Source organism: Scophthalmus maximus, chromosome 18, assembly GCF_022379125.1.
Source record: "Scophthalmus maximus strain ysfricsl-2021 chromosome 18, ASM2237912v1, whole genome shotgun sequence".
Taxonomy (NCBI): domain Eukaryota; kingdom Metazoa; phylum Chordata; class Actinopteri; order Pleuronectiformes; family Scophthalmidae; genus Scophthalmus; species Scophthalmus maximus.
The window spans coordinates 3,119,300-3,131,498 of NC_061532.1; the positions used below are offsets into that span (position 1 = coordinate 3,119,300).

The following is a 12,199-nucleotide window of genomic DNA, read 5'->3' on the forward strand; positions in this document are numbered from 1 at the left end:
CAGTACTGGGGCCGTCACAAACCTCTCCTTGAGCGCCCGGAAGGCTGAGTCCGCCCGAGGATTCCACTCGGACCTAGTCTTGGAAGAAGTGAGTTCATGCAATGGAGCAGCAACAGAACTGAAGTTTCTGACAAACTTTCTGTAAAAGTTTGCAAACCCCAGAAAACGTTGGACCTCCTTGCGAGTGGAGGGAACAGGCCAGTCCTTGACCGCTCTGACCTTCTCCGGATCCATGCTCATCTCTCCCTCGGCCACCACATATCCCAGAAAGGACACCCTGGGAACATGAAACTCGCATTTCTCTGCTTTGACAAACAGTTCATGATTAAGTAGCCTCTGAAGAACAGCACGTACATGTTGGATATGCTCATTCAGGTTATGGGAGAAGATCAAAATATCATGAAGGTACACAAACACAAATACATTTAACATATCCCGGAGTACATCATTGACAAATGCCTGGGACACAGCAGGAGCGTTAGTTAGTCCAAAAGGCATAACCAAATACTTGTAATGTCCACTTGGAGTGTTAAAGGCCATCTTCCATTCGTCCCCCTCCCTAATCCTCACCAAATGATATGCATTTCTTAAGTCAAGCTTGGTGAATATGGTAGCACCCTGCAACAGTTCGAAAGCAGAGGAAATCAATGGGAGGGGGTACCTGTTCTTCACCGTGATGTCGTTTAGCCCACGATAATCGATGCATGGTCGTAACGACTTGTCCTTCCTCCCCACGAAGAAAAACCCGGCACCAGCCGGTGAGGAAGAGGGTCGGATGATCCCGGCCTCCAGAGCCGAATCAATGTACTCCTTCATGGATTGGGTCTCAGGAAGAGAGAGAGAGTACAGCCGCCCCTTAGGAGGTGAAGAGCCAGGCAACATATCAATGGCGCAGTCATATGGTCTGTGAGGAGGTAGAGCCGTAGCCCTAGCCTTGTTAAATACCTCCTTAATATCCATGTAGCAGGAGGGAATAGCAGAGAGATTGGGAAAATCTCTCTCCTCAGAAACCAACGTCACCTGCGCCAGGGTCGACACCGTACTAATATTCCCCGAACTCCCTCCGGATCTGGACCAAAAACACGTCCTGGAACAGTTCTCTCCCCACCCCTTAACAGCCCCCAAAGTCCAGTGAATGTGAGGGTTGTGTTTGAGGAGCCACGGAAATCCGAGGATAATTGGGTGTTGTGAGGACTCCACCAGAAAAAAATCTATCATCTCAGTGTGTAGATCAGGAAAAACCAGGGTCACCGGAGTGGTCTGATGAGTTACCTGCCAAAGCAGCTGCCCATCAAGTGCTGTGGCCCTCAATGGTGCAGGCAGAAGAACAGAGTTCAGTCCCAACCCTCTAACAAGGGAAATATCCATGAGGCTGGCATCCGCCCCGGAATCCACCATAACCTCCTGAACCCTGGAAATCCCTGTGGAGGACAGAGTCACAGTGAACATTGGACGAGAGGGAATGTTAGTAATGACCGCACGGCTCACCAGGACCCTCTCCTTTACTTTGGACACTGCCTGACGAAGTGACCCCGCTGAGCGCAGTACATGCATGCTCCCTCCTGGAATCTCCTTCGTCTCTCCTCAGGGGTTAGCCGAGTTCTCCCCAGTTGCATAGGCTCCTCCCGCCCGGTAGCTTGAAGTGACGCACCCGCCGGCCGGAATGATGGTGGCGAGGAGCGTTCCCTACCGGAGACGACACTTCTCGGAATATCCCGCGGAGAACCTCTGGAGTCGAAGCTCTGGAGTCGAACCTCTGGAGTAGAACCTCTGGAGTAGAACCTCGGAGTAGAACCTTTCCCTCTCCCGTTTGAAAAGCCGCTTGTCGATCCGAATCGCTAACGCGACGAGAGCATCAAGGTCCTCTGGGAGCTCCAGTGCCGCCAGCTGATCCTTCAGCTCACCGGAGAGACCATGAAGGAAAGCGTCCAGAAGAGCAGCCTGATTCCACCCGCTCTCTGCTGCCAGCGTGCGGAAATCTATAGCGTAGTCCGCCACTCGTCGTCTGCCCTGATGAAGGCTCACCAGGGCTCGGGCCGCTTCTCTGCCCGAGGTGACATGTTGGAAGATCTGAGTGAAGGCTTGGGTGAAACAAGCAAATGAGTCACATAGAGGAGAATCTCGTCCCCACTCCGCTGTTGCCCACGCTTCCGCTCGACCGGTCAGATGTGAAATCAGGTAGGCAATCCTAGCCCGATCGTTGGGATAATGGGCTGCCTGAAGCTCAAAATGTAGTCCACACTGAGTCAAAAATGCTCGGCAGTCACCAGACTCACCGGAGAAACGTTCAGGCCGAGATAGATGAGGTTGCGCCACGGAACTGACAGATGACTGGACCGGAGAAACAGCAGGGCCACCCCCGCCCGTGGAACCAACAGACGAACCCGGGTCAGTGGAGTTCTGAGAAACCGGTGACGCAGCAGGAGACTGGAGAGCATGAAACTGCGTCGTCGGGTGAGAAACTTGTTCACAAACGGCCTGCTGTAATCTCAGCTGCCGCTCCGCCATGCTTCTCATCTCTTGCTGCATGTTGGACAAAACCTCCTCGACTTGGTGAAGCTTCTGTCCTTGAGCTCGAAGAGTGTTCTGTACCTTACTAGAGTCGGCGGAGTCCATTATAGTGGCGAGATTGTTCTGTCACGCACACCAGAGGATGGACCCACAATTGCACGACTCAGGTAAGTACAAACGGTTTTATTTGCAAACTGCCACAAGCTTACAAATAACAGTGTCCAAATCGACAGGCAAACGGGAAATCCAAAAACAGACAATGGTCAGAATCCAGGGGGGAATCAATACTCGGAAAATCAGGATACAGGGGAACAACGCTTGAATGCTGCACGTAAAGAAGTCAGACAATCTCGCACTGGGGTAAGGGGAAGACAGAGCTTAAATATACTGGGCAGGAACGACAAGGAGCCACAGGTGCCACACATTAAGGCGGGGGCAGGTAATCACCCAGGCGAAAGAAAACAGGAAGTATCACAAGCTCACACTTAGGGGAACAGATAATTACCAAAATAAAACAGGAAATGGAAAAAACAGCAGACATGACATATTCATATTATTTATTATCAGATTGGTGACCTGCACTGTGACAGATTTTCAGCAGTTTTTCCCCCAACAAAACAGGCAGGCCTGGAAATATCATTTGGCCTATAGAACTTGGACAACAATGAGGTATCTGCCTTGAAATCTAAAGCTTGTGTGTGACAGCTTTAAAATCTGTATTTGTTGGCCTTACATCTTCATCTGGTATATTTGCAACCATGACATGACCTGACTCTGGGTCTGGTTACTGATTGAAGGACATGGACTTTATGGGGGTGGGTGCTGTCCGGGTGGGTCCTCAGAGCACTGGCAGTGGGGTTTATATTCCCATCTACATTAACAACATTTGTCTTCATCCCTTGCCTGTCTGAACCCGGGGTCGTGGTGCTGGTGCACGCACTTGAGTTGATGCAGTGGGACTGGACAGGGTTGGCGGTCCTGAAGGGGGGCTGCTGCTGTGATCCACACACAGTTTTACCACTGTGGGCAAGTGGGGCCTTTTTCTGGCATATATCCATTACTTTACAGCAGGACACAACACTACAAAACAATTTGATCAGCAAAGTTTATCATGCATGTTAGATATGTACAGTAATATATTTTTTTGTACTGTCATGTAAATGGTCCAAGTGGAAACTTAATAGATAAGAATAATTTATGATATGTTAAAAATGTTTAATCAAATCAGAGTATTGACTTACTAGTGGCTGTGGTGGTACATGTTGATGATGTGGTGCATGCTGGTGAACCGATGCTGCAGCACCTGACGGGGTGTAATCCGTTTGGAGGCATCAAGCTTAAGCATTCCCTTCAGCATGTCCACGAACATCTCCACATCTCTCGTCTCTGCAATCTTATCTTGATAATTCCTTCTGTTGATGACCCGGAGCTAAAATATGAACAGCAACAACGGTCAGAGACTTCTTCACTCACCTCCAGGAGTGCATAAGTACTCTCCTGGAGATTTGTCATTGCATTCTATCTATGCTTCAGAAATAAGCTCAAGCCAAATAATCAAAAACAAGACCCACATTCAGGAAGTTGTCGAGTGAGGCGAACTTGTACATCCTGTTCTCCATTGGCTGAATCCCCGTCTCTTTATGAAACTGTTCTGGGCTCTGAGGAGACAGTGTAAATGTTAGTACTGATATTCTGAGTTTATCAAACTTGTGGTATATTTTACAACTTGTCAGAAATGACTTTTGGACCCTTCAGGGGGTTCTGGGTAGGTACCTTAAGTTTCCAGAGTGTGGAGGAGTAGGTGTCTTTTCTCTGGAAGAAACAGCAAGTTTTGCTGCCAAGGGTGAGCATGTTGTCTGGGGGCTGACCCTGAGTCTCCACTATGTACCTGATCTGAAAATACAACACAATTTAAAGTCACACTGGGAGTGTGGGTGGATTCACTTCTATAACATTAACATTTTATATCATAAATCTTGAGAAACCAGATTCTATGGACCTCAAAGTAGTCCCTACCATTTCATATTCACTCATGCCAGGGTAGAGCATGGTGCCAAGGTACATGGCAGCAATCATGCAGCCCAGAGACCACATGTCTATGGCCTCTGTGAATGGAAGTCCCAAAAGGATTTCTGGAGACCTTACAGAGGACAAACAACCAAAATCACATTAGCCATGAAAAGCATTTAAAATATTTTGTTGTACATTCGTCATCCTCACAAAGACAGGGGTGGTTAGTGTGATTGGATAAGGAGGGGATGTTTTTATTCGCAGTACATCCCCCTTTTCCCGCTCTAAGAGATCAAATTTGGTTTCAGTTACTCACCGGTAGTGACAGGTCTGAATGTAAGAGCCTGACCTAGCAGTCGACACAGTCCGGGCTAGGCCGAAATCAATCACTTTGACTCTGAATGGCTCCTGTCGATGGTTGACAAACATCACGTTTTCCAACTTGAGGTCTGCATGTATCATCCCAGCAGCCTTCAAGTGATTGAGGGCATTGGCGAGCTGAAAGGTTATTAAAGTCATTCTTTTGATAAAAATGTTTAAAATTATTTCACAAGTATATATCTTCAGACTGTTTGTTCGTGTAGAGAAACAAGCCGTGGGAAACACCTGTTGGGCGATGGGTCTGATCTCAATCAGATGAAGAGGTTGGTAACACCTTTCCTTCATGAAGTCAAAAACACTTTTGTCCAGGTGTTCAAATTCCAAGCAAATGTGTCCTCTGTCGGTGAAAACCTGGTGCCATCGGACAAGGTTACATTTGTCTGGGTCCAGTGATCTAAGTCTCGTCAGAGCATCCACCTGGGGTTACGTGACAAGTCACACAGATTTGATTATTTTATATCGACTCACATAAACAGACAAGCCAATTCAGTTGATGAAAACACTGTACACATCACCAACACAAAAATGGTACTAATCACACTTTGATGAGCATAGTCTTTTTGTTTTCCTACCTCTGCCTTGGCCTGCATCACATAAGCGTCCTCATTCTTCATCATTTTGATGGCCACAATCTTCATGTCGTCCATCCTTGTGCATTTTGCGACCATGCTGAAAGACCCCTTTCCAAGGATAGACTGTACATGGTAGATGGAGGATCCTGACTTGAGACAGTCTCCTGTGACCAACTGGTCATTCTGAGCAGGTAGCATTGAGAACATCTTAAAAGCTGTGTTAAGTTGCCGGATGCCCAACCCAGCGAGGAAAGCAAAACTTATACACTATGTACCACTATCAAAATAACATCTCTGTCACAGGGCCACTGACTTGAACTACTGATAAGGAAACGTTTTTAGTTTGTAGTTTGTTAGGTAAGTCAAATCCAGCAGTTACATACGGTAAACAGGATATGCATTAACAGCCAAAGGAGTTACATGTAGTGCCTTTGCAAAAAGAAATATAATTTTGGTAGTCAGTGCAGCAACTGGGCATTTGTTGGTTTCAATGAACACAAAGGAACAAGTTCGGACAAATACAAGTCTGGTGTAGTTTTAAAATCTGAAGTTGAACAATGTCTCCACTCTCCTTAGTCAATGCACACACTGGTAAACACAGATTGGTTTAGTCTCAGGATGTTCAATATCTTCATTGTGATTCATGACATCACATACAAAATTTGGCTGTGAAGTTGAGGCCAGGTTCAGAGTGACTGAAATGCAGTGACATTGAAGATTGCACTGTGATCTGCTCTGCTTTTCAGCCAATCAGCATTCAGTGAGTTTCCCCAAAGTACAGTGGGTGACATCACTGCTCAACAAGTCATTATTCAGTGCAGAAAATGCTAAATATTTCAAAAAGTATAGTTTAAAAAGTTGAATATAAGCAGAAATTTCCTGAATGAGTAAATCATATACCTAGCTCTTGCATTGCTCAAAGCAGCAACCATGTCATGGCAGGTGTATTGCACAGAACCTAAGAAAGCACAGTGTCGTGTGAAGTTGTTTGAACATGTATGTCTGTTTGTATATGGCTCGCATATCTTTCCACCACAAAATTGCAACAGATTACAACGACGTTACAAAGGTTTATGGAGTATAACCAACATCTTTTTCACCGCCAAATGCTCAACTTTATAATTGCAGTGGTTAAGTCAGATTACATGACTAATATGCCTATTTGGAAATTAGGGCCCTAAACAGATGTTTACCAATTTGATCAAAGCCAAGACTTTTAGGTAATCAGTGAAGGGTTGCTGCTTTCTGCAACTTTCTGCTCAAACAGAACAGCAAGAGTTTACTGTGCAATGCCAATTGATTTAATATTATGGAATTTTTTAAAGTAAAACAGATCTGAATGAAGCACTGATAGGCTCTTGAACTCTGGATGGTGTCAATGACCTGTGCGGGAAGGCCTGCAGCATTCAGGTTCCGAGCGTGTTCAGCGCCCTTGCAAGCCATGCACATAGGATGAAGATCCTTGCCTAAGATGGATGCTTTGCCTTCAAGAAAGCGAGAATGATTCAAGAGGGGTGGGTCGACTGTGGTAGTATGAGGGGGCGTGCCCCGAGCACAGTTCGTCCTGTCCGTTACTGACAGACGTGGTGCCATTGGAGCTTCCCTAGTTGGTCACACCAAGGCGATTTCCCATTGTGAAACAACGAACGAAGTTAGAAAAATAAAATGATGGTCCTTATGATGACAATGATAATACTGAGATAAGGAGTAATTTATGTATAAAACATGGTCTGATTTTCATCAACATTACAAAAATTAACAATATATAATCTGTTTATTGAACAACAGACAAATTATTGGCTTATTCTTGTCAATACTGAGTATGTCAATCATAGATTCACATTGTAGGTTAAAAAATATATGTGAACACCTAGACTTATGACTTCAGAGAAAGCTATTTGGAGTCAATAGTTAGCAAACCTGGAGTCCAATCAATAAAAGGAGTGGGTTAGAGCTACTTTGACTCATAAAAAACACTTTTACCAAACAACCACAAACATTTTGAGCTATGGGCTAACCTATTCACAAGAAACATCTGCTGAGATGAATCATGCCTTGCGAAATTTTGAAACAATCTCCCTGTTAACGGGAAGACATTTTAAGCAGAACTGGACTCAGTGGTGGGTGGAACATCTGCCTCGACCATTTGGGGTGAGAGGAGAGGTGGGTGGAAAGAGGGGGAGAGCAGACGGAGGAAGAGAGAAGAGAGAGACCAGTTGTGTGAACAGTTGTGTAACCGTTGTTTTAAGCTCGGTAATGATGGTCCTTATGATGACAATGATAATACTGAAACATATATATGTAATGACGTTAATAATTAAATATTCAAACAGTGCTGCAACTTTGCCTCATACTCCACTTCCAAAATCACTGATATGGATTTTAAAGGATCAGACCAACATGAACAATGAGTGATGAATGTATCCTGATAAAATTTATTGTGTTTGTATCCTGTGTGTGTGTTACTGTTGTCATATGAGTTATTTCTTGTCTTTCCAAGTCAACTTATAACTGTCTTTGAAGAAAAAGAATAACAATGTGCATCTCAGATACTTTACTGACACATTTTCAATATCTGGATGAAATGCATCTAAAGCCTCTTCCCATTGCGTTGTGATCATTTTATTTTACGTTGACACTTGATGATTTACGTCCGGCGGCGCTGAAGAGTCTCAGGCCAGTCTCTCTGTGGGATCAGCAGCTGGAGGTTATGCTCTCTCCTCCGGCGTCTTCCGGCCTGGAAACACACGAAAGCAGACACTTCCTGTTAGCGCGAATTCAACTGCTCTACTCTGACTGAAGAATCTACGCTGGGTGGGTGTCTGTCACCTTGAAGTGGAAGTAGAGGATTGCGGTCGACACCGTCAGAACCAGCAGTACATCTGATGATCAGTTCAGTCACAGAAGCTGGAAGAAATATTGAATCATTATCAACTGCCTTCACTGTCATAATGTGTTTTACTGGACATAAAACCACTGTTACCTGGTTTATGGACAGAAGTGTAATGTTGCATTCACACCAAACGCAACGTGAATTATTCACACGAATAGATTACATATACAAAGTCAATGCAATGATGCGAGTGGACATGAATTACCCATCGCTAGTGCCTGGTGTCACAGATGGCGCGACGAGAAAAACGCGAAATTGGCTTCATTCGCTCAAGTTGAAATATTTGTGTTTGTTAAGAGGAGAATGGAGAAGGAGGAATGGACAAATATTCGCAGGTTGTGTTTATTCGTGTGAATGTCACAAATAAACACAAAATGATCCTGCGGCCAAACTTACGCGGGTAACGCGACACGGAAACTCACTTTGCGTTTGGTGTGAACGCAGCATGAGGCCGAGCAGGTTGGTCGATTTTCTGAGAAGATTTTCTTTTTAACCCCGGCCAAGGAGGTTATGTTTTCACCCCAGTAAACTTGGAAGGATAGAACATGGGCCAAGAAAAGAACCCATTGAATGTTACAGTGGATTCAGATAAAGGGGCGGAGCCAGGGATTTTTAAAATCTCTTTCTTTAACATTGCAAGATAGGGATATTTTTGTTTTTTTGTTTTTTTACATTTTCACAGATTTCCCAAGGAATAATTCATGGATCTTGATGAAGAGAAAAAGAAGTTTGAGATTTGGTGCCGATCCAAATAAATATCCAGATCTAGTGGATTTAAATTTGGTTTCATAAGGGAACTGTTGGGCCTTGGCAGAGCTATGAGCTCTTTGCTTTTTCTTTATTTCAGTTTAATGAAAGTATTAATGTAGCTTGCAGTATTATTTATTTAATCTAGAGATAATTATATATACTTTGTGCTGACGAAGAAGAATAACTAAAGTGTTTTATCATCATACCACACTAATTTCACACATTCATGTTATGTGACACATTATCCAAGAAGATACCTGAGACAATGAGATGGAGAGGTCGGCTCTCGGAAGAGAAGTTATAGGTGAAAATGTAGACGTGGTAAACACGTGTGTAGTCCCCTCGGTGGGCACTGCGCGCAGCAGAGAACAGGAAGTGGGCGGAGTGATCGACAGCCGGCAGGGTGTAGTTCTGTGCCGTGTCGGAGGTGGTGAAGAGAAGGTGGAAGGAGCCTCCTTGGTACTGTGGTTCAGTAGAACGTGTGACACTGAAGCTGGAGCCCAAGAGCACATGAAACCCCTTCTTCTTGGCCATAGAGACCCCAACAATGGGCGAGACAAAGATGTTTGGCTGAACCAGCAAATCTGTAAACACAGAGAGATGAAGCTTGACAACCTTTTCATGGATTATTTCTTGGCCCACGTCCCATCTTTCCATCAAGATTCATGGAAATCTGTGCCGTAGTCTTTGCGTAAGCCTGCTGACAAACAAACAAACAAACCAATAAACATACAAAAGGACAGGGGCGAAGACATAACCTCCTCTGAGGAGGTCACCTGATGGCAGCAGATTACCTGAGCAAATCCCCTTATTGCCTCTGTTGGTTGTACTATTATGAGTCATCACACATTCCAAGAGTGCAGATTCCGACTGGACACATTTAAAATTGATCCACCACACAGGTCTGTTCACAGAATTCTGTGTTACGTCTGTTGAAACGGCAGAACCACAATCCAGCTTGGTGCACACTTTATCTGCCAACAGCTGGTTCCATCCATCCCAGTCAGCCACTGGTCTCCACTCTCTCTGGTCAATCAGACTTTATTTATATAGAACTTTTCATACGAATAAAAATGCAACACAAAAATACCTCCTTCCCTCCGTCGCCCCCACACACACAAACATACGATACAAAGATTGAAAGAGCAAAAAATAAAACATTTGTTAGGAATACTCTCTAAAAAAATTAAGTGATTCAAATCAATATATATATATATATATATATATATATATATATATATATATATATATATATATATATATATATATATACATGAACACACATAAATACATATGTAAATGTACATATAAGAGGATAAAATAGAAAAATTCACAGAGAAAGTTGTATGAGGGTTGATACAATATATTTAAGTAAAAGGAGAATAAAAAATAAATGAATGAAGGTAAGACGATTAAATTCAATTACTCAATAAAGGGACAAGTTAAAAAAGAAGTAAGATTCAATTAACACTCAGATAAAAAAGGTGGGTCATGTGCAGAGGCCCGAGTCCTCTTGCAGCGGCCGTATCAACTCCAACCCCGGCCATTTGCTGTGTGTCCTCCCCACTCTCTTGAACAGGCACCTATTGGAAAATTTAGTTCCAATAGGTTAATTGTGTTCATTTGTATTGTTTGTGAAACGTTTAATTAAATAAAATTGTTTGTGAAATTGATGAGGACTGACCGATGTTCAAAATTTCAAACAACAAAAAACAAAACTCTTTCATTTTCAACATTGTTAAGGAGAAGTAACGTCAAATACTATGAGAACACGAAATAGAAACTACTATTAGAACTATTGGAACTTTGCGCTATAACAATTAAAACTATTGACATTAAATGACACTTGAACCAGAAAACTGGTATGTGATTTGCAATAGCTGCCTCAGAAACTGAGCCTATTTTATACAGCAGATCCCTTTAACAATAGTTGTGGTCCTGAAGAACCGGCGCAGTGTGTCAGGCTTTCACAAAATGGCAGGCAAAAACCCAATAGCATGACACAAAAGAAGATGCAGAGCAGTACAGGTGCAAAAACAGGGTTTAACGGACAGGCAGAGGGCAATCGATCGATCCCGGTGCCACTTCCACAGGTTCAACTGTGTCCCCATTTCTGAGGCAGAAGTTGTGCAAGATAGCACAACAAGCAACCAACTTTGACAGCAAAAGCAGGCTGCACCTCCAGAGCCTTGAAGAATACCGATCGCCACCTGGTCTTCATGATGCCAAATGCTCTCTCGATGACAGAACAGACCGACAAATACATCCAGGAACTGGCACTGATGGTCACACATGGCTTGCATCTGGATGGAGTGGAACAGTTTCCGGCTGAAATAGCACTGAGCATCCGGACTCAGGGCTTTATTCTAACACAGCAGCCATCAATGCTGTACACAACCCTGGTGAATGCTGCAGATTCAGCATGGCGCCCGAAGCCAGTGGCGATTCTCTCAAGCTCCTCCGGCGGTGGAAAGTAAATGACCCTGTTCTTCAAACCGAGAATTTTGTTTGCAAACCTGTGGATGATGTCATGCACCGTGGAGCGTGGGATGCTATACGCTGGTGACACAATCCGGTAAGAGGTTGCGAAATCGAAATGGTTGACTCCCTGTTGAACCGAGGTAATGGCGACCTTTTATTTCTTTATAGGTCTTTGGTGCCTACCAATTTTTGTTTATCTACATCAAATGTAAAGCAAGGGGAAATTTGGTATGGGGCTTTATTGAGATATTTTGACACGCCCATGCCTGAGACATTAACATTCAAACGTGAGCGATTAATTTTGTGGAAGAATAACAATATTAGTAATAATAATTCACTCACTTACAATAGGTCTTCGCTCTGACTCTGTCAGTGGAGCTCGTGCCGTAATAATAACAATACTGGTGGATAAATATAGATTTTTTATAAATGTTCAAATTACATTCAACTGCCAAAATTTGTTCCAACAGGCGATGTATTTGTTATGTCCACATTTCACTTCTGGATTTTGTTGTGTTTCATTGCACAGATGCCTGTTCAAGATAAATCCTTGCAAGGGATTGAAAGGGAAAAAGACTACTTCCAGAAAGCATCTGGCAGT

General features: G+C 43.8%; 1 protein-coding gene across 2 annotated transcripts; it reads right to left on the minus strand.

Annotated features, from left to right (window-relative positions):
• Positions 1-3,051: 3,051 nt before the first annotated feature.
• LOC118290575 (homeodomain-interacting protein kinase 1-like) lies at positions 3,052-6,130 on the minus strand. 2 transcript variants are annotated; one of them, XM_035618363.2, is made up of 8 exons: positions 5,475-6,130; positions 5,128-5,319; positions 4,838-4,992; positions 4,528-4,651; positions 4,285-4,404; positions 4,083-4,169; positions 3,753-3,940; positions 3,052-3,591 (listed from the first exon to the last, which is right to left on the minus strand). In XM_035618363.2, the coding sequence occupies exons 1-8, from the start codon at positions 5,679-5,681 to the stop codon at positions 3,249-3,251; spliced, it is 1,416 nt and encodes a 471-aa protein (XP_035474256.1). In that variant the 5' UTR covers positions 5,682-6,130; the 3' UTR covers positions 3,052-3,248. The 2 variants fall into 2 exon arrangements, with proteins under 2 accessions (XP_035474256.1, XP_035474255.1); XM_035618362.2 differs by having other exon boundaries at positions 4,838-5,019; positions 5,475-6,127.
• Positions 6,131-12,199: the final 6,069 nt, after the last annotated feature.